Source organism: Theobroma cacao, chromosome 9 (genome assembly GCF_000208745.1).
Source record: "Theobroma cacao cultivar B97-61/B2 chromosome 9, Criollo_cocoa_genome_V2, whole genome shotgun sequence".
Classification (NCBI taxonomy): Eukaryota; Viridiplantae; Streptophyta; class Magnoliopsida; order Malvales; family Malvaceae; genus Theobroma; species Theobroma cacao.
Window position 1 is genome coordinate 37,717,003 of NC_030858.1, and position 22,646 is coordinate 37,739,648.

A 22,646-nucleotide genomic window follows, 5' to 3' on the forward strand; every position below is an offset into this window, starting at 1 on the left:
CTCCTCTTCCTTTTCCTTAATTACACAACAAGGACAAAATAAGTTGTTCATCGTTTCACCCTCACTCTCCTTACAAAATTACTTCTCTTGCCATTCCTCGATGCTCGTGCTCTCCTAAGAGGGCCCGCACTCTGCTAATTCCCTTTCATCTTCTTTCATCTATAAATACCCCTCTCTGCCAGGTTGCTTCCTCCAAACAAAAGTCGCGTATCTCCGTAATTCCTTGCCCCAACCCGAGGCGATATCTGTCATTCCGAATCCCCTCTCCCCGCATTCTTCCCCGAGGCCGGTTTTTGCATAAGAGAGAGAGAGAGAGAGAGAGGAAGGAAAGGAAAAGAAAGGACTCGTGGAAGCTCTGCTCGCGTGATGCGTGGAATAGTGGTGACACGACCAAGACATGGCTAGCGATCCTTTCCGTCTGCTTTCCTTCTCTTCTTCTTCTTCTTCTTCTAAATGGCGTTTCTCTCGTTTCATGGTGTATAGGAAATCCAAACCCTAACAATCTCTGCTTTTTTTTTTCCCGTTCGGTCACCTTTTTCTTCTTCTTTATTTTGTTGATTTCGTTGTAAATATTCAGGTACGATTTCCTAGTTACTCTTCATTGTTCCTCCTACATTGCCTTGTATAACAAAGCTGACGTTTTGATTTGGATTTTTTGTTTTTTGTTTTTTTTTTTTTGGTGCGCACAGAGAGAGCGATGGCAGAGTTAGCGAAGGTGTTGTATATAGTTGTGGTGGACGAAGGTGAGAAGAGAGAGAAGGAGACGTCGTCGTTTCGATACACGCGACCCGTTCTTCAGAGCACTCTTCAACTCATGGGCTGCAAAGCTCGTCATGCCTTCAAGGTTTTCCTCTCTTTTTTTGTTCCGTTAACCTTCCTGTTTTCTGAATTTAGATGATTTCCTTTTTTCTTTGCCTAGAACAATTTGGTTGATTTTGCTTAATTATCGATTTACGATTTAATCTCGATTACGTTTGATCAATTGTTGCTTTCTTGTTTGATCGAGAAATTGTAAGTACGAAATAAAAATTAAAAATGTGGATGATGAGGTGATAGATCTGGATTGCTTGTAACGTGTTCTATGCAATTCATAGATTTCAATTTTACATGATTTTCGTCTTTGCTGCTGAGTCAAAGCAGTACGAATCTTAACAATTTGGTTGTAGCATTTTTTTTCTGTTTCAGTTTTTCAAAAATTCTGCATTATGTCGCTGTCATTGAATTTTGACTGAATATTTATTCTCATTGTACCTTTAAAACAAGATGCTGGATTGTGGAGGTTTTAGGTCCCTTTTTGTTTCTGCAATTTTAAGAACTTTGGCATAGATCGAAGTTCATGAAGATGAAATCAATTTTGATCTGTTTTCCTTTTTTCTTGACGCTTCCACGTTGCAGTTCTCTCTTTACCATGTGATCTCATCATCATCTGGTGATTTTATTGCCTAATCATGTGCACATTATCTGTTTAAGTTTTAGTTGGTGATTTACCTTCTGCTTCTTGTTGGGAGATAGAGATCATCATTGTCATGTTTAGGGACAGTTTGAGACTTAAATTAATGTACTTGTCTAAGTAAGAATATCTAGTTTGAGACTAGGTCTTTTCCTCAATCAGTTGCCTATATAAAATTCTTGTGTACTGCACCAGATTCTCTGTCACATGATCACTTTTGACTTTATGTTAGTTAATTTGGCAATAATTTTATGGTGTTGGTTGTGATATATCATTTCATTTTAATTTTCTAATTCTACATGATTGGTTTTCTCTCTCTCTCTCTCTCTCTTTTAATTGTTATGGCAAGTGGATCCTTTTGCTAAATGCCCTCTTTATACTTCTTTTCAGATTAGCCAAAGGGTTTTTGCATTGACAAGAAGTGAGTCTTCTTACAACTCTCTACTTCAAGAAGGAAGTGAGACATTGAATTCTGATGGTTTGAGAGGAAACTCTGAGAAGGAAGATGTTTGTCCTGCCAATGGTGATAGAAATAAGAGTATACCATTTGAGTTGTACAAAAGACGCACATCTGTTGTTGTTAAAAGAGAAACTTTCTTAGATGTTGTCTGTGATGCTCTGGCTGAATATAAGTATGTGGGTCCAAACCAGAGGGCTGACTTGATTTTGGCTTGCAGGTATTGTGTGAGATCTTATAACTACCTCAGAAAAAAAAAAAAAAAAATAGAAGACATTGCATATAATTAATTGTTGCATGTTCGTATTCTTTTTGTAATTTCTAGAGGTGATTGTGAGTAGCTTGGACACTGATAGTTTATGCTTCTTCATTTATTCTGACTTGTTTGACATGACAAATTTTTCATAGTATAAATTAAGAGGTAGACTATTCAAGCAACATTGTCTCCAGAGGCTTGTTCAATTGGGTGCCTGCATTTCTTTTTCCTTTTTGGTGGCTTGGCCAACAAGAAGACCGTTCATTATCACAAACATATCATAAGTTTTTAATGTAACAAATTTACATTATTAATGCCTGTGCAAATGCGCATATGTGATATGGGGGTCATGATAGTAGGTATTAAATGTCCTATGCTTGGATCTTTTGATTGGGGTCCCACAAATCAGATGCAAGCACCTTCTTGTCTCCCCTTGTAACTGTATTTGGTCTTCACTGCAGAATCCGAGAGAGGAAGGAATCTGTAACTGTGCTGTTGTGTGGCACTAGCGGTTGTGGCAAATCAACTCTGTCTGCTTTGCTGGTATGTTTGCTTTGCATATTAATGTTTTATTTGAGTGTAGTTCTACTCACCTTTATATCTTATTTTAGTCATGGCGTGGATAGGTGATGTCAACTAATTTTGTAACTGCATTCCAATAGTGCTTTTGATCATGTCATGCAGGGTAGCAGGTTGGGAGTTACAACTGTGATTTCAACTGACTCGATTCGCCACATGATGAGGAGTTTTGTAAATGAGAAGCAAAATCCTTTACTCTGGGCTTCGACCTACCATGCTGGGGAGTGTTTGGATCCTGTGGCAGTTGCAGAAGCGAAGGCTAAGAAGAAAGCAAAAAAATTGGCAGGCACCACTCAATCACTTCCTAAAGGTGAGCAAGCGGATGGTTCTTCGGCTGGCAAGTCCAATGCTCAACCAATGGAGAATGGTTCTACTAGTACTGAATTGATCAGTCTCAAACAGATGGCTGTTGAAGGATTCAAGGCACAAAGTGAGATGGTCATTGACAGTCTAGACAGACTGATTACTGCATGGGAAGAAAGGAAAGAGTCTGTAGTTGTCGAGGGTGTTCACTTAAGCCTTAATTTTGTTGTGAGTAGACTTTTGGTTTGTTCCTTGCAATCAGATGTATTCATTTCCCCCAACTTCTCTTGTTCTTGTATTGATTTTTGATCTTTGTGTGCAGATGGGGCTTATGAAGAAACATCCTTCGATTATTCCTTTCATGATATACATTACAAATGAAGACAAACACTTGGAACGATTTGCAGTTCGTGCAAAGTACATGACATTGGACCCTGCAAAAAATAAATATGTGAAATATATAAGGAATATCAGGACGATACAGGATTATCTATGCAAAAGAGCTGACAAGCATTTGGTCCCCAAAATAAACAACACAAATGTTGACAAAAGTGTGGCGGCCATACATGCAACAGTTTTCAGTTGCCTCCGGAGGCGTGAAGCTGGGGAGCCACTTTATGATTCTATAACAAATACAGTTGCTGTGGTTGATGAGGAATACCGGAATCAGTGTGCTGCCAATTCGCTGAGCTCCAAGGGAATGTTTCAGCTGATCCAGAGGAATGGTTCTTCGAGGCAACTGATGGCTCTTCTTAACACTGATGGATCTGTGGCAAAAGCTTGGCCAGTTGAATCAGTTGATGGTAATGGAAGGTCCATATCTGGCCATGGGGCAGAGGGTGGAATAGGCATTCCCTTGTATGGACCTTTAATAATTGGCAAGGCTGAACCTGTTAATCTTCAATTTGGTCACTTTGGAATTAGTGCCTGGCCTAGTGATGGTGGCACAAGTCGTGCTGGAAGTGTAGATGAGTCAAGATGTGATGGGACTGATAATGGCAGTAGATACCAATCTTCTTGCTGCAGCTCGCCAAGGATGTCTGATGGTCCTGCAAAGGAGGTATTGACCGCTTATCATTGGTTTTTTCTTTTAATACTCTTATCAAAGCTTTTGGTTAATTTTTCATGTGTATGCAGCAAATTAGATGAAATAATAAGCAAATGGAAGTCACCTTTAATACTAATAGTGTGAATTTTTTTTTCTTAATTTATTTTGTTATGATATCCTTATTTTGGGCTTGGATTATTGATTCTGTCTCTTTCTGACAGCTAAAGGAGGAAAATTCAGTGTATGGCAGTGATGAAGAAGTTGACGATCCACCTGAAGCAGACAGTGATGAGGATTTTAGTGATGATGGTGACAAACAAGTCCATGAAGAGGTAAGAAATTGGGTTAGATTCTAGAAGAGATGAATATATATATATATATAAGCATGGCAACCTGCCTTGCAATTTGTTCCAAAAGGAGTTGTTATGGGTTCTTTATATGTGTTATGTGAAGACCAGGGATATTTTGTTCGAATGTTGGATGATTGAAATGGCATTAGGTTCTGCTTTCTGAGACGCATAGATTTTTATCCTAATCTAAAGTCTTCATCTTAGAGTTGCAAATGAAACAAGGTCTTATATTTTTGCTTTCAGATTCCGTGTAGATTTGACTCTAATTTCCATTCTTTTCTGTTCTACAGGTGGGCTCTGTTGATGAAGGCTCAACAAAGTCAGATGAAGAGTATGATGATCTGGCAATGCAGGATGTGCAGGAGAATGGCTACTGGTCAGATGATGATGAAGACCGTTGTGACAAGGTGGTGACGATGTCTGGGGATCAAGCAACCCACACAAGAGCGGATAAATATAACAAGAATTTGGACCTCTTCCTCAGAAGTAGAAGTGAGCAGTTGTCCGAACCATTATGCTCTTATTCGTCTCTGCTTATGGAGAGAAACAAGAGGGGATTGGCACCTTTCGGCAATGTTAAAATGAGAAAACGCTCCCTCAGTATTCCAGCCATAGGGAAGCATGGCTCTATAATCAGTGATCCCATACTTTCAGGAGCCCCACAGCGGTAGCCAAAACAGTTTTGTTCTTATTAGCGTTTTGATGTTTTGTTTTATGTCCCATTTGTGGCTCCCGTATAATTAGGTAATTTACCCCCCCCCCCCCCCCGAGTTGCTAACCCCTCTGCCCATTTTCTGCTCTCATGTACAGTGATGCTTGGTTATGGTTGCATGACTGGCAATGATGCTTTAATGTTAAATTTTTTTGTTTTTGATAAATGCCATGGATGAACTCAATTCGTACATACGCAATTGAATTGAGAATCAAAGTTTAACTGATCTCTTGTCTTCATTAGTGCAGTGCCTTTAATGTGGCCAATATGCCATTCTTAATACAAATCAAGCAAGAGATAATCCATTCTTAAACAAAGCATGAAACAGGGAGAGCACCAACAAACTATGGATTCACAAACTGAACACACGTGCATTCTAGCAAAATATGGTATTCTTTGGAATTCCATAGCCAACAAGAAGCTTTAGAGACAAGTTAATTGGTCTCTATCTCCATGTGTCACTGCCACTTCATTTTCGGATTGTGATCTGACTTGTGATACAAATCGAGCAAGAGATTAATGCATAATAGAGCTACAACCACATTGAATCAAATTTAGTTTGATGGATAAAGCCTAATACAGGGGAGATTGACAGTAAAAGGAGTAATATCAAAATAGAAGGTAGCATTGCCCCTCCTTGGCATACTATATTACTATAATAATGCCACTAAGTTTTCTTTTCGGCTCAAACCAAACACCTTCATTTAGGGACGGAGGCCCTCCCTGTGAATCAAATTTTGCTTAAACCCTACTTAAATCACAACTCTTTTCTGCATCAATACTATATGCTCTGAATCATGATTAGATGTTTCGAAATAGGCTTTATTTACATCAGTAAAGCTTTTTCCTGGTTATGCAGCCCAAGTGCAAAGACTATGATGTGGTGTTTGCTGTTCGAATCCATCCGTGGTTCCAAATTTTGTCACCATAGCATTCTGCAAGATTTGCTCCATTCGAAACTTGAAAAATTGTCAGCACTTGTCAGCAGCAGCTCCTGTTTGTTGTTCAAGAGACATCCGTGTTGGTGTTGGCAAAAACAATCATATGAAATCTTAATTTCTTTTTACGTTATCTGGCTTCAGAGCCCCTAGCTTCCTGGAAGTCATCTCTCACACAACACCTACAACGGTTTTTAAGCCCTTTCTATTGCCACTCCACTAAATTTCTTTCCTTGCATTTTTAGCTGATTGCAGATGTGAAGCTTACTGCTTTAGGGCATACACCCCTCTTAATCATTATGTTAAGCAGCATCTTTGCTTTCTCAGTCTGATAAATTTCACACAATAATTTCCCCATCTGATTGCATAGGTACATATCAGAATGAAATCCTTTCCTCTCCATCTCAATTCGCAACTCAAAAGCTTCATCAACCATCCCATTCTGGCAAAATCTATCAATCAACATATCATACATAACCTTGTCCAACTCAAATCCCTTCTTTTGCATCTCATTTACATACTTCATTGCCATTTCCATTTCTCCAACCTTCGAATACCCATTTATTAACGGCCAATATGTATCAGCATTTGGCTTTACACCTCTATTGCTCATTCTATCAAACAACAATAACACATTCTCTATTGATCCTAACTTGCAATAACCATTTATCATCAAATTATACAAATAAGTATCAACTTTCAAACCTTTGTCATGCATCTCTCCAATCAACCTTCCAGCTTCATTGATTTTCCCATAGCTTGTATACCCATCAATCAAAAATTTAAAGGTCTCGACATTGAATTCCACTCCTGCTTTTTCCATCAAACCTAACACCAAATCCAACTCCTCAAAATCCCATCTCTTTGCACAAGCATCTATCATAATATTATAAGTTATTACATTGGCTTTAATCCCTCTATCTGCCATCTCCTCCACTATCTCTCTACCTTTCTTCACATCCCCGTTTCTACACAACCCATCAACCACAGCTGTCAATGAATAAACAGAAATTTCAATACCTGTTTCCACCATTAAATAAAAGAAATGTAAAGCCAACCCCAATTCATCAGCTCCCTTAAGAGCAATCAAATGAACAGTACAAGTTCTCTCATCAATCTTAATCCCATTATTCTTCATATAATCAAAAGTCTTTAATACCTCACCAAATTTTCCATTATCAGAGTAAACTTTAAGCATTAAATTATAAAACTTTGTTATAACTTTGGACTCAAAACAGCAGTTCTCAACAGCAGAAGCTATAACAAGAAAAGGGTACCTGAGACTTTCATCAACCGAGACAGATTTTAGCATAGCTTCAGCATCCGAAAACAATCTGGCTTTAAGAAGCCTACAAGTAAGGGTCAAGTGAGCTTGAAGATCAGGCTTGAAGGAAACCAAAGATTGGTTTTTGATGACAAGGTTGAAGAAACGGAAGCATTTGGAGGCTTTGAGATCTGGGTTTGTGAGTATATCATGGAAAGTGGTGGGATTGAGATCGGAAATAGTAGAGGCATCGAGGGGCTTGGAAGTCGTTAGAAATTGGGAGATAAAGTCCGGTAAGGGTTGATAAGGTTTTGACGAAAGGCCTGATGGGTAAGATTTTTTAACAGTTTTCAGGGTCTTGAGAAAGTTTTGGAGAGTCATTTGGAGTAATGGAGCTCGGAACAAGACCGCAAACTTTGAGCCTCCCCCCTCAAAACAGAATCAAAATCAGTGCCCCCATAGTGTATAGTAAAAACGTAAAAGAGAAGCACTGAAATTGAGTCGAGGTGTCGTCCTGGCTTGCCGGGCGTCCTTTGGTTTGGGTTGCTGGTGCTTAGATCATGGGCCTGCTTTGCCTTTTGTTTGTTGCTGATTTGGAAAAAGGGGCCTTGTTTGCTGATTGTTCTGTTTTTGGGTTTGAGTTCAGCTCTGGCCCGAAAATGGTTTCATGAACATTTTCGAATCTGATTTTGTAATTTTCTTTTCTGTGTATAAACCAATGAAAGAGGAAATAAGTAGGGACTAAGAAGATGGGTATGGATGAACACTCATTAATCTGTTGTCTCTCTTTTATCAATAAAAGAACATGCATTTTCCAGGCAAGGAAAAGGAACCTAATACCCTATGCTAACCCTGGTGTCATCTGAAAGCATCACATGATATCATGATTTTGCCAAATGAGTGGTGTTAAATACAGAAAAAAGAGCCTCCATCAATGGCTGTGATTGTGACCACATTTCTCCCTGATTCTGAATCTTCAGCTTGGTCACACCTTTGCACTAAAAACCAGAACTTCAATCATTCATTGTAAAAGCAACCTCTTCAGCCCACGCCCCAGCTAATATAGACTGAGGTGCTGCAGAAATCACCATTAACTGCACCGCAATCTTCAATTCATTATGGCCAAACATGAAAGATCTCATGCCTGGCAACCCATGCTGGTCCTTTCACTTGCATGCTTGCCACGTGAAAACCCACTGCTTCTATCAGATGGACCACGAACACGCAACAATGGGGGACCATTGTTGGCCTTTTGGGTCCACTCAGCCAATGCTCTTTTGAAAAGGAAAATGAAAATTTTGTGTACTGCTATGTGACAACATTGAAAAAGGAATCCTTAATCATGGCGGATCACGTTTTTCATTTTGACAAAAATTTTTCAAGATTATCAGGCGTGTTCTTGTTGTCTAATCTGATATTTTCATGTTCATAGATCACACATGAATGATTTTGATTCAACAATTCTGACATACAATAGTCTTATAGCAGGTTTCTTCACTCTTGGGATAGCTTTTCTCGTGCAAGGACTATATTTGATTGGATTCAGATCGATGTCAAAGGAAAAGAGGTACAGATGCGTGGCTAGCTATGTTCCTCAGAAACATCTACAGAAACCCCACTCCCAAACTAAGCCCCGCTTCATGAAAATAGATGTGCAGAGAAAGGAACAGCTTTGATTTATATATCAGAAAACACACATTAATTAAACGAAGCTTTTTGGAGATATTTTAAGTCTTAATCTTTGATGATGGAAGAATGGTATTACAGGTTTACTTGTAAGACTTAATTTCCTCATCCATTTCCAAATCTTCATTTGTTAATCACATGGAAGGTGTAAGGCAGAATGATTAGAGATACATGCAGAAGCATTAAGTTACAGTGCCTTGTATTGAAAAGCTTAATGATTTGCTTCAGCTTCTTGGACTTGAACTGAAACCATGCATACAAGACAAAAAGGATATATCAATCCATGTAAATATTTTTAGCCTATATGTGCATTGCCCATGTGTTCCTTTTGTTGGCTGATTGCATGTAGCAGCCTCTTTTCCAAGCCAATTAGATGGGTTGGAAATTTGTCACCTTATCATTTGTTTCAAGCACCAGCATCTAAAAAGCCTGATTCATCTATTACTCTCTTGTCATAGCATTCAAAATGTACCAGGCAATTAAACTTTCATTACCAGAAAATAGTGTGTAATCTACGTACAGAAGAAAAAAAGAAAACATCAGCAAGAATTCATATAGTTTCCTTGTATTTTTTCCCCATGATTAAGATCAGTTATCATATTGATCACATATGGATCATCCAGCTTTTGATGAAGTTTTCAGTAACACAATAAAGTGAGTACAACATGGAGTTCATGTGGTACCTGCTGATGTGTGTGGTGTGCAGATATCCAACGCAGGAGCTCACACATACAACCACGCAAAAGAAAGAATCATAGCTGAGTTATTGTTTAATCCAGTTCCCAAGCTCTGAAAGCAATAAAAGCAACCAAAAAGATAATGAATACTTAGTTTCTGCAACCAATAGTCAGGGTTCAATACTGATAAGCAAAATATCTAGTTTCTGCGAAGAAACTGATCAAAGTCATCAAAATCGAGAGTTTCTCAAATTTTCATTACCATGTGACTATAAGTTTTTGTCCTTGACAGCCCAACATGACATGACTTGGGAATCCTGGCACAAGAATATTTTTGTACGAAGTAGGACCATAGATATTATTATCGTGAAAACAATATTGATTGCACTATACACCCTTGAGTCCATTCTATAATTAGATGTCTTTCTTTCCATGATTGTCGAAGCATTTGCATTAAATCGTACCCTGCAGTGGTGTTTTCATCTTAGTTTCAAGCCAAGAGAAGTTAATATCTAATACCGTACCTAGCTGGTGCTTGATGATAGACTACTCTGCTAGATTTTCAGATGAATATTAGCAGAGGGAAACCGGTATAGATATATATATAGTAAAATAAATAACCGATAAAAAAAATTTTAATTGAATTCAATCGTAGATTATAGAGTGTCGATTCATAAATAATACATAATTAACAGGGCTAAAAGATCTTAATACGAAGCAATATTATCATATAATTGTAGTTAAAACAAGGGTTGTAAATCAATGTTAGAGATTAGGGGCAAACCAGTAACAATTGAAGCATTATCAAACTTCTTCATCATCCCAAAAGGGTCCTATTGGGTTTACAATAGACTATGATTCTAGGTTAAGCAAATGTAGGTGTACACAAAAAACACACACATAAGTTATGCAAAGCCAAAGAGAAGGAGATCCTCAAGATTACTACAAGGTGAGAAGAGAGAACTTGGAATGAAGTAACGACTAGGTGAGGTTCCTACATATGAAAACCAAGTCATCTGAAGTTAATCCTTTAGTCTGACCTTGAAAATCTGACTTGGTATTGTATAGATTGCAAATAATAGTACATTCTTTTGCGGATTCTTTAGCTAAATTTGGTGTGCTTCGTTTCGAAATACCTTGTATTTGGTAGTCAAATATGTTCTTGTTTCTCTAACTATACGCGTGTCTCAAACATATTAGGATATTGCATACATATCGATTTTCTGATATTAATAAAATTTGGTTTTCTTGACTGATAACGAAAGAAAAAAAAAACAGTAAATTCATATGTAAACGACCAAATGCGCGTATGCATTACTGCATAGGTGTACTAGACTGGAGCCATTCATTGTACCATAGATGCATGCTTGTCTTTCTTCCTATTGGAGTATCAGAGAAAATTTAAAAATGGGGTACCACCAATCAATGATGATGGGACTCCAATTTCGTAATCCCAGTCATCTATTTTGTGCTTATTAATACTTGTAAAGGAGGAAATTATTACCAAATGGAAAAGCACATGGTAAGAATTATATATGTGTACTACTTGTTTGTCATTGTGAAAAAGTACTGAGATTTTTATTACAATTGTAAAAGGAAAGTTACAAATCTGAAGTTAAGGTTAAGAATCTCTTGTACCTTAAACTCTTGCTTTTACTAATTCATCTGCAAGTGAGTTTGTTTCTTTAAAGATGTGATTTTTCTTGTATGAAGAACAAAAATCTCGAAAACTTTTTCTCTACGACTATAGCATATTGCATTGCTTTTGAGGAAGAATTATATTTGATATTCCTAGCTGATTGGTTTTATTAGGTTTGGAATTTGATTGAGTATGTAAAAGCATGCCATCACAACTACCCAAGTATTACAGCAGCCAAATTCAAGAGATCCAGCCTTACCAGAAAGTCATAATTTGCAAGCTAGCTTGGTAACTTCTGAACATGAAATATTGAAGAAGAAAGTTGTTGACATGGTAGTTCTATGTTAGCAGTGAGAATATGGAGTTTAGATAAGGGACTGACATGAAAATTGGAGAGGCAGATATGTTCAGAGGCAGACTAGAAATGGATAATGTGAATGATGATTGCACTCAGGGGCAGAGATCAAAAAGGGGGCTTAATTAACTAGTTAATGAAGAGATATGGAAACTAGTTGAAGATTGAAGAACTGATTGGAGAAGCAAAACAAACTAAAGGCTCAAGTTCCAATGCTGACTAGTTACAGAATCATACACATAAAGCTTTCTAGACTCAGAGCCCAGAAAGATTTTTCTGCTGAAACGAAACAGGAAACTGACTCAGAGCTACAGTAAGAACTTGACCAAGAGATATATTCAACAGAAAGAAGGCCTATATGCATGTTACAAATATGGCTTAACCCTTAATTTTTCTCTTGGCAGAAAGACAAACTATTCAAAAGATTTTCCATGATATCTTTGTAATAGTTGATAAGTCAGTGGGCCAATCAGTTTGGCTAATAAGAATTTAATGCAATGAACGGCTAAGCAGGAAGAAACTAGGGCCATATACCCTTAACGTATAGGGCACAGAATATGAGTACCAAAAGCTTGGAAAGTGATGGAGGCACACAGAAATCCATAACTTTTTGTAGATTGAATTATCACTTTCTTGGCTGAAGAAGCAAAATTTTACTGATATTGTGAACAACTTTCTGGGGTACTAGCTAGTATTATGAGAAATAGGTGGGACTGCACAGTCTATAGAGAGAGAGAGAGAGAGAACATGGTGAAGGGTCCAAGTTGCAAGATGCGTCTCTGGTGGTTGGTCCACCAACAAGGGGTGATGGGTGATTAATGCAAAAGCTATCCACAACACAAACAATATTATGGCAATGCCAATGTGACATGTTCCCACCATGATCTCTCTTTTCCACATTGAAGTTCCTCAGGGCAGTTCCAATTTTCAACGATCTAGTAATTCTTAAGGACAAAATCCACTTGGAAGAATGTCCACAAACTTTTTTTTTTTTTAATTTTTAAAATTGCTTAATCAAATATGTTTTGAAATCTTTTCTTCTAGTGAAGACAAAGGTGGTGGGAAGAACCAAAAAAACTTGCAGTAAGCTATTTAGCTGATATCATCAAATCCCATAAAACAAAACAAATCGAAATCACCTCATTTCTCTCTCACCTTTTCTTTTAGAGTTTGCAGTCTCTCCTGGAAGCCAACCCAACACCTAGCTGGCCTTCATGGAAGCTCATTAGAAAACCAGTACCAACCTTACAGGGAAGATTGCTCCTTTGCCTATCTGCAATCCAGCAAGCAAAAATCTTTAATGATATGATCAAAAATCAAAGATCTGCAAACTACAAGAATGGATCTAATCTCTTTTAACAGCATCAAGCAAAGATAACACAACAGGAGATAACATGGGTCGATAAAGATTTCACCTTTTTGAGATATCCTCTCAACAGCTTATGTCAAAGGCTCTATCTTCTTTTTTTTTTTTCTTTTAAGTTCCTGGGCAAAGTCCCTTCTCCATGAAAAAGTACCCATTTCCACTGCAGCAGTATATATCTGGCTCAGAAGAATAATCATAGATCTGCAAGTCAAAGTCCTTTTGAAACAGCCTAGTAGACACTATTTGTTATGGCTACCTTACCCTGCAAAGTGCAAAAAAGAGAACATAACATTAAAAAACTTAAAAAAAAAAACATTAAATCCATTTACCCCATCAAAGATTGAAGTTTAGTATATAAAAGAAGAAAAAAACACTATATACCCACCTGACAACAACAGAGAAAGGGGGGGAGAAACCTTTGCCAAGAGAGAATCATCTTTTTTTTTTTTTTTTGGTTGTTGATGTTATGATTTCGAAGTGTGCAAAGTGGCACACTGTACTTTGAAACTGAGAGAAAGAAAGGGTCTTTTGTATAGTCGTTTATTGCCGATGCAGCATCATCAAGATTCTCACTTTCCAAACAACTTTGGCATAAAGGAGAAGGGAAAAGAAAGGGGAAGGGGAGAAAAAAAGAAGAGAGTTTGTATTATCCATCACCACCACCGTGCATTTGCATGTGAATCTTGATGATGCTACACCCGCAAACAACGACTGTCAATCTATCTATCCAATATCCATGCACAACATAGAGAGAGAGAAAGCCTTGCTGGAACTCAATATGGGATTTAGTATATAAAAGGAGAGGAGAGAAAGGCAAACATTTGAGTTTGACCCAAAGGGCCAAAGATCATGGGAAAAATTTTTAGAAGAAAAACAAAATAAAAATAAATAAATAAGAAAGACTTTATATCCTAAAGTTGTTCTTTTATTAATACTATATATATATATATATATTTATATAAATTAATATTAAGAAAAATTTTCGTATTCTTAGCATCAAAGGGGGTGTGCACGAGGACCAGCTGATGTGGCCTGTTACCAGTGGTTAAAACATAAAGTGATTACGTGAGAGCTGCCCAAGAAGAATCTAACAAGTTGAACCTCCATCTCTATAAACAAACAAAAACACACCCACAAACCCTATTTTTCTTCTTTATAATATGAAGTAAATCAGGGGAGGGGAGTTAGCACATTTTTTTTTCCATTGGAGAAACAGCAGTTCCTATGGAAACTAGCAGATGTACTGATCAAAAGCTAAGCAGCTGCTAGTATCTTTTCAAAACTACCCAAGTCGACAAGTGCATCTATTTGGCCTATGAAATTTTAGCCTAACCTGATATGATAGAGCTAGAATTAGCAGAACCAAGACCCCAAAATGCATTTGTAAAAAAAACACAAGCAGGAAAAGTGAGAGAAATGATCTTGAGAAGGAGAGCATACATAGCCAGTGATTAGATCTATAACTGAAGAACAGAAGAAAAGTATCAAAGTGGGGGAAGAGAGGGTTTTGGTTTCACATGGATACCAAGTGGTAACAGTGGAAGGAGAGTGACAGAGAGTTAGTGATAGGTTAATTACATATATATAAATATATATATTTATATTTATATTTATATATTAAAGATGACACAAAATTTAATTGGGGTTTTAATGAATTTTATTGAAGATTTTACCATCTGTGGGTTTTGATTGGTTAATGCTTGGCTGTACAGTACAGCACTCACATGTTGCTGCAGTTACACATCGCCATCTTCCCACAAAGCCTAGCTAGTTTTTATTTTCTAGCTAAGTGCTGGTCCAATCAGACCACCATCTTCTTCTACTCTTCTTACCATGCACTGTCCCAATTTAACTTGAAAGGTTTAAAAAAAGAGGATTACAATAAAGAGTACTACTGATTAGGTCACACCCTTTTTCTAATTTTTTTTGTTATTGTTTGGTAAAGGGAGATTCAAATTCATAATTTAAACTTCTTATGACAATTTAAGATATATATTAATTATTGAATCAAATACTCGTAGCTTTTGGGTTTATATTGAAAAATAAGTTTAATTTTAGTGTCTTTATTGTAGTCGTACTCTTTTGGAGATTTTATCTCTGAAGAATGTTGCTTCAAGTAATTAGAGTTTAATTTGATTCTTAGGAAACACACCCTATAGTTAATATTAAATAAAATTCTAGGTGATTGCTTAGAGATTATGGCAAAAATCAACCCAAAATGAAAATTAGATAGTCGAGGGATTGAATTTGGTGCCACCCTTGACACACATGTGCTGCCATACTAAGTACATGATTTAATTTCTAGTTAAAGCTTTATATCCACCACATGACAGGAGGGAGAGAAACAAACATGCTCTTCTTGACTACCTTAATTTTTGTTCCAAATTATGATCTTTTGACTGAAATTTGTGTTGATGTTGGGATTGAAAAATCATGCTCCTATGTCCTAAAAAATGTGGGATCAAACATTTCAACAATTCGATGGAATACTCGGAAATTTGAGGCCAATTAAATGACTTGTAACCTAATGGTTTACTTTTTCTCGAACAACATCGAATGATTTTGAGTTTGAATCTTAGAGAGAAGAAAACAATGTCATTATAAAAATAATTATTTAAAATTTCAAGATTAAAATGGCTTCCAATTCTTTCATATTGCAAAATTGTAAAACGAATAATTAATTCAAAGTCATTTTCTTGAGATGAATTTTTTAAGACACTCATTGGTTATTGTTTAAAAATTGTTAAGTTACATGTAAAATTAAAAATTTTATCTATTTACTTTGTATCGATATACACGATAATACGGTTTCATTGTTTAAATATATATACTTAAAAATATCATATTATCTTTTCATTATTTTGCATGCTAAAATTAAAATATACTTAAACATTGTATTTACTGAGTAATTTACTTGATTTTCTTTGTGTTATCGAATTTTCTTGCAAAAATTGGACCAAATATTTGCTTTCATTCTGACAGTGTCTATATATAGCGTTGATGAGAAGAGAAAATGGAACCAAATAAACCGTTGGCCACCAGTTTTCTGCAGAGTGATCTTTTTCCCATGGAAAAAAATATATAATAAATTAATAATAATACTGAATTGATAGATTCCTTCCATCAAGCCTCCACCTGAACCAGGGCCCAGGTCCGTACAATCTGATGTGGCCGATGCAGATTTTTCTTTTCATTTTGTTGGCCACTCGACCTGATCTTTTTTCTTTTCAATCATCATCATTGAGAAAATTTAGATTGAAATTTGTCAGATGCTTTCTTTTTATTTATTTATTTATTTTTAAAGAAATTTAATTCATTTATGGAGTATTAAATTTATCACATCACCATTGGACCATGCAAGATTTTTTTAATCATTAGCAGCCTATTACACTACTGAGATTAGCTCTGGCAATATAGAAAAAACTGGAAGGAGAAGTAAACTTCCTTCATTGAATTGCAATTAAATCATCATTAATTTCTCTTTAATCTAAAAATTATGAACTTATATATAGGGCAAAATTAAGAAACCTATGGGAATTTGTTTGTTGATGATGAGTAGTTTAAAGAGTCATATGTCTTAATTTCTTTCGACGGTTTTTTTAAACAATTTTTCCTTCATTTTCAGTGAGATTATTACATTGTTTGAGGTTTTAATTTGTTGATAAATCGTTTAAAAATAACGTTGCATCGAGAGATATTTATCTTTTATTTTATGTAAGTTGATTTATATTTACTAATATTAAATGGATTTTTGCGGATAAGAGATTCATCAGGGTATATCTGGTTTAATAGTTACAAAGCCTTCTTTTTTTTTTTTAGCTTTCAAATATTCTGATCATGATATCATCAGATACCCATGCAATCATTCCAACGGAACACATATAGAAATGCCAAAACCATCAAAGGAGATTTAGGAGTTTAGTGACTGTGTCAAGGACGAAGACAGCTAGCACAAACTCTTACTCTTCTACAATGATGAAACTTTTTTTTTTATTGTATTTTTTGATCCCTTTATTAGGACAAATTCATATATGGAAACATGAGGATCAGATGTTGCACACGTTCCATGTAACAACGAACATAATCATGATAGAATGAAACATCAAAATAACAAGGGGCCAATGCAATGCTTCCTTTGGACAATGTAAACATGTGCACTTATGTAGGCGAATCCCATGCATTTGCATAGCCACAATTAAACAAGAAAACAAAGGCAAAATTGGAAAAGGAAAGGAAAGGAAAAGGACGAGAGATTTTGCAAATTCAATTATGGGATTCCAACGATTTTTCCAACTGAGAATGCTTAGGGGCCACTTCTCCCACAAATACATTGAGGGTAAAGATGAGATCAGAGTGCTAATATGTAAGGAATTGAAGTGACAAATTTTCTTTGAAAATGTTTGATTTAGTGATTGGATTGATGGATGGATGGATTGATGGTAGGCGGTTCGCCATAGGATGATGATTGGCCTTTAGAGAGTCAAAAATGTGCCACACCTTTTGACATTTTGGCCACTTACATGCGTATTCCCACTGCATTGGCCTGCATGTGGAGGCAACTAAAGCAATAAATCAAACAAGATGAAGGAGAGGACGAGAAGAAAAAGATTACTCGGGGTGAGATAGTTCTTCATTTTGGATTGGTACGGAAACTCTTATCATTGAATCTAATTCGGAAATAGTTGATTTTCAGGTGTGTAGGAAAAGATTTAGATCATAAAACAAACCGGATATTTTAATGAAAATGACAGTTTCGGGAAAATTATTGATGATATTGTCTTTTCACTTGTCTTTAGAGAAGCTAATTTCTTGACTGATTCTCTTGTGAAATTTGGTATTAATAGATGGAGATATTTTTTTAAAGAGCTGATTGAAATCTTTCTATTTTTAAAGTTACAAACAAGACGATGATTGGCCTTTAGATAGTAAAAAACGTGCCACGCCTTTGACATTTTAGCCACTTCCATAACTATTCCCACACTTTGGCCTGAATTTGGAGGCAACTAAAACAAGGAATCAAACAGGGTGAGGGCCAGGAAATAGTTTTTCATTTTGGGTTCGTGCGAAAAACTCTTATAATTGAATCTGATTCAGAAATAATTGATTTTCGGATGTCCACTAAACGATTTAGACTGTAGAATAAATGAGATATTTTCAATGAAATTGATGGTTGACGATATTGTTGTTTTACTTAAATTCAGAGAAGGCAATATCTAAACTTTGGTACGAGATATTTTTAAAGAATTGGTTGAAGTTACAAATAAGGTTCAACCAAGTGTTGAATATTCTCAATGAATTGAAAGAAAAAAGTTTTTCCTGTGCATGTTTGCATGCAGTACACTTGCAATCACGTACGTGAGCCTTACGATTTAATGACTTATAAAACAAAAGCTGTGGTTCCGAGGCTGACATAGAAATATATGTGAAGGAAGAAGCTGGGTCGGGGTTTGGTGGGAGGTGGGGGGAGGGGAGGAAGTGTCACGTGGGAAGCACGGTGGTTCCCATGGTGAAAACTGAGGAAGGGGCATGGAAACCGTACGGAAGGGGCCACCACTCCACGTGACAATGGGGGCTGCTGGCTGGTGGAAGGTGACAGCGTGCCGACGACGACGACAGTCTCTGTCTTGGTCCCTTTCACGTATTCCCTCCCCCTTTGGCCCTTTGCTTTTTCATACACCATTGAGGTTGAACTTGGAACAAACTTGGCCAAGTTTTCTTTCTTTTTCTTTTTTCTTTTTAATTTAAAGAAAAGATGAGCTATTTTTGTCATTAAAGTTTCTTAATTTGCTGGTGGAAAAGGAGATGGGCAATCTATATATAATATATATATATATATATATTACTAATATAGTATAATATATATATATATATGCTATATATATGTGTGTGTGAATGCGAGGTCAGGCAAAGTGTAGCATTTAAAACCTTTGAAAAGGATGGTGCATAGATTTTTTGACTTTTCCAAATTCTAAGCTATACCAATTGTGGATGTCATCGTCTTGTCAAAGAGCAAATGAGTGGTACTTGGTCCCATTCATCAATCTTTTGTACCCATCATCATCACCAAGCCAAAGCCAAATAAGAGACTCAAATATTTATGTAGATGCTATCTACTCCTCCAGAAGGTATAATACTTCAATTTTCCATTAAAATAATAAATAAAGTTGACCAGATTGTAATAAAAATTAAAATAATAGAAATTGATTTATTTCAATCAGAATTATGTCAATTTAAATTAAAGTATTTTTTAGATATAGTTTTAAAAAAATTAATTATTGATTTTTTAATCGATTTAGTCAAAAAAAATTTATACCAAAAAAATTAATTGAAATAATCAAATAAATTATCCCTTTTAAACTATTCATACCAAAATAAAAAAAAATCAATTCAAATTAACCGAATTCAATTAATTTTGATCAATTTTTTTATTTTGAATCTATTAATTCTCATTCTTACTCTATTCCTATACATACATAATATATCCTCTCCCAAAAGTAATATATATCTATATATATTATAGAGATAATTAGATTTAAAGAATATATTACTTAATTAGGAAATCATCATATAATAAATCGCCCATGCACTAAAAAATAAAAGGTGAACCGATTTGGGATTGGTCAATGAACAAGCATTTAATCGATCCCACATGCTATGCTTGGTGTGTGTATATATATATATATTCTTGCCTGATCAATCCCCTCCTTTTGGATTTTATGGTGCAAATGAAGACGCAAATTATTTATAATATTACTTGGAAACTACAAAGGACGGTGACTATTTAGTAGCAAATTATGTAAAGAATCAAAAGAATGAGTTTTATATTAGAAAGCATACACAATATAGACAAACTTCTTGCCTACACTAGTTTAATCCCTTTCATTCTCCTAATCCCAGGTGCCATAATTTATGAATCCTATACGTGACAGGAGGTTGGGTGAAAGTTGCTAAAGTTTTTAATGGATTGGCACCTATAGCCAGCTATAGGAGCCTGATAGTCTGACCATTTGACTGCAGTTCAGGCAGCCAGATAGCCCATATCCAGGGTGAGGGGGTGGATATTGGCTGTAGGTGCCTCATAGTCTGACCAATTGCTTGCAGTTCAGGCAGCCAGATAGCCCATATCCAGGGTGAGGATGAGGATCAGTTGGTCAACATTTATGCGCTCCTGCTGCTGTTGGTTTTCTGACAAATCATCTGTTTCAAGCTCTGACACCCTGAAATGCATGAGGAATAGAAGTCCCTACCATGTTCCCAACAACACAAGTTGAGATCTTCTTTGTTTTCTGTATAGCAACTTGTACAGTGTAAGCATTCAAAAATTTTCTTGGGATATTATTTGATCATCGTAGGCTTCCAAAAGGAGGCATTCGACCTGGAAACCAGTTCGAAGACAGAAGACAATGCATGTATATCATTCTTGGATTGTGGAATCAAACAATGGTGGGAGATTGGGAAATCATCAAACCTCAAAAATGGGATGTCAATGGTCAATTTAATCTATCTAATTTAAATAAGAATATGTTCTTCATATATAAATTGACGTTTCGTTTTAATTTTTTATTTCAAATAACAAATTTTCTTACACAATTCAAATCAACGATGATCACAATGTAATTAATTCAATTCAATCAACTTGCATCATAAGCAAAAATTAAAATCATTAAATGCATATGTTGACTACAAAAAAATAAATAAAGAAAAACCTTGCAAATTTTTGACTTTTTAAAATCTATATCTTTATATATGAGGTTCTCTTATAATATCACATGGGCACATCAATAATAAAATATTTTCAATCAAAATAAGTGAACATATTTTTTACGTAAAATCATAAAAAAAATTATTACAAAATTTGATTTTAAACGAATCGCCATCATGACTTGGTGGGTCATCATCATTAGTAAGAGTTGCCAAGTAAAATTTTAGTAAATAAATAAAAAAAAATCTATGCACCAACAAATGTTGGCCATTCAGTGTTGCCCACGTGGCATCCTTTAGGTCACTCTTAAACAAAGCCGGAGCAAAGCCACGTGAAAGCCATTTTAAATGCATGGGCTGGACCCATGCTTGGGCTATGGTCACGTGCCCAACATTGGGAAAGCTAGGTCATTTGATCTTATTAGGTAATATTTTTATTGGCAATCAATTTAAAAATAGTCACAAAAAATAAATATTCGAACTCAATTTTTCCAGAAAAAAATACCTTCACTTAATATAGAATCAAATGATTGAATATTCATGTACGACTAAATTTAATAAAACACGATTGTTATTAAAAGGTAAAATGAAATGATTTTTCTAAGTTATAGATTTATTTTTTATAATTAATATTTATATTAAAAAATAAAAATCAAAATTTATACATCAAAGAAACAATTTTTATATGTTGGCCACGTGTCGGACGGGTAATGGATATACGTGGATAATTAAGATCCCTTAAAATGTGAAAAGGAGGAGGCAGACCTTTGTGTCAGCAAGAGGTACGTCAACTTGCAGCTTGTGCATGGCGGCCAAGGGGCATTTTGATCTTATGAAAGGGATATACAAAGCCCGCTTTTTGCTATGACTTATGACTCCTAAAGGCAGATTAAAGTCATTATTTTTGTGGGGATCAACCCCTTTTAATTGTCAAATTTATGGAATTCCCAACAATCCAAGAGTAATTTGAAACACGTTTTTTCAGTTTTTCTTGCTTTCAAGACCATAACTCAAGCATACACGATGAACAAAGAAATCATACACCAATAAAAGTAAAAGCTAAAATATTGTATTTTACTCTTTTCATATTTAAATATTTGTTTTTTTATGAAAGTAAAAAAATATCATGATGTGATTATATAATCATGTTATGTTATCATTTATCTGAACATATCAACACCATGCAGATAGTGACAAAGTCAAAATTTTATGTTTGGAGAGATAAAAACAATATTTATAAAACAGTCATATTAAAAGTTCAATATTTATAAGAATATAATTATAAAATTTTAAAAAATATAAAGACAAAATTATAAAAAAAATTTTAAAAAAGAGAATAAAACTATTGGGGAGACGATAGCCCCTACTAACCCCCTCCTTCCATCTCTACATGCATGCAGCATAAAATGATAAATAGTTATTTGACTCAAACATTAATTATAAAAATTTATTTAATTTAAAATAAAAATATAAAAACTTAATTAAATGCATTATAAAAATAAAGATTTTTAAGACATGTAATTATTTTCGTTACCTTTGAAATCAACAACTTATACTTAATATTTCTTCACACAACATTTATACAGAATCCTAATTTGTTGATTTTCTTTATATAAATTCCTCATTACTTTTTTTAAATAAATATAAAAAATTAAACCAAACATATACTTAAAGAAGAACAAAATATTGACATAGAGGAAGAAGTAATTATCCATGCTTGGCAGGACAATGCTACCCTATGGGCATCAATTATTGAAGCATTTTTCACCCCAAAATAAAAACAGGACGAGTACATCTCAAACTTAGCTAGGGTTGGTAATTTACACCTTTTATATATATATATATATATATATATATATATATAT

At 35.3% G+C, this 22,646-nt stretch overlaps 2 protein-coding genes and 1 long non-coding RNA gene across 4 annotated transcripts; 1 reads left to right on the top strand and 2 right to left on the bottom strand.

Moving 5' to 3' along the window:
• Positions 177–5,381, top strand: LOC18590931 (P-loop NTPase domain-containing protein LPA1 homolog 2). Its single transcript, XM_007016762.2, has 8 exons — positions 177–577; positions 690–844; positions 1,841–2,127; positions 2,625–2,706; positions 2,848–3,273; positions 3,368–4,105; positions 4,315–4,425; positions 4,734–5,381. The coding sequence occupies exons 2-8, from the start codon at positions 698–700 to the stop codon at positions 5,112–5,114; spliced, it is 2,172 nt and encodes a 723-aa protein (XP_007016824.2). The 5' UTR covers positions 177–577; positions 690–697; the 3' UTR covers positions 5,115–5,381.
• On the bottom strand, positions 5,367–8,611 carry LOC108663456 (pentatricopeptide repeat-containing protein At2g28050). 2 transcript variants are annotated; one of them, XM_018127516.1, is made up of 2 exons: positions 7,371–8,611; positions 5,367–7,113 (listed from the first exon to the last, which is right to left on the bottom strand). In XM_018127516.1, the coding sequence occupies exons 1-2, from the start codon at positions 7,381–7,383 to the stop codon at positions 6,335–6,337; spliced, it is 792 nt and encodes a 263-aa protein (XP_017983005.1). In that variant the 5' UTR covers positions 7,384–8,611; the 3' UTR covers positions 5,367–6,334. The 2 variants fall into 2 exon arrangements, with proteins under 2 accessions (XP_017983005.1, XP_017983006.1); XM_018127517.1 differs by having other exon boundaries at positions 5,367–7,083; positions 7,371–8,605.
• LOC18590932 lies at positions 12,736–13,960 on the bottom strand. Its single transcript, XR_001929481.1, has 3 exons — positions 13,466–13,960; positions 13,130–13,342; positions 12,736–12,987 (listed from the first exon to the last, which is right to left on the bottom strand). It is a non-coding gene; the product is annotated as an uncharacterized LOC18590932 (long non-coding RNA).

What these genes read in the sequence shown, in the direction of transcription:
- LOC18590931 (XM_007016762.2), top strand. Translation starts at nt 698, where the DNA reads ATGGCAGAGTTAGCGAAGGTGTTGTATATAGTTGTGGTGGACGAAGGT. An exon ending in ACTTAAGCCTTAATTTTGTT is followed by an intron (nt 3,274 to 3,367) that starts GTGAGTAGACTT and finishes CTTTGTGTGCAG; the next exon opens with ATGGGGCTTATGAAGAAACA. An exon ending in CTGATGGTCCTGCAAAGGAG is followed by an intron (nt 4,106 to 4,314) that starts GTATTGACCGCT and finishes TCTTTCTGACAG; the next exon opens with CTAAAGGAGGAAAATTCAGT.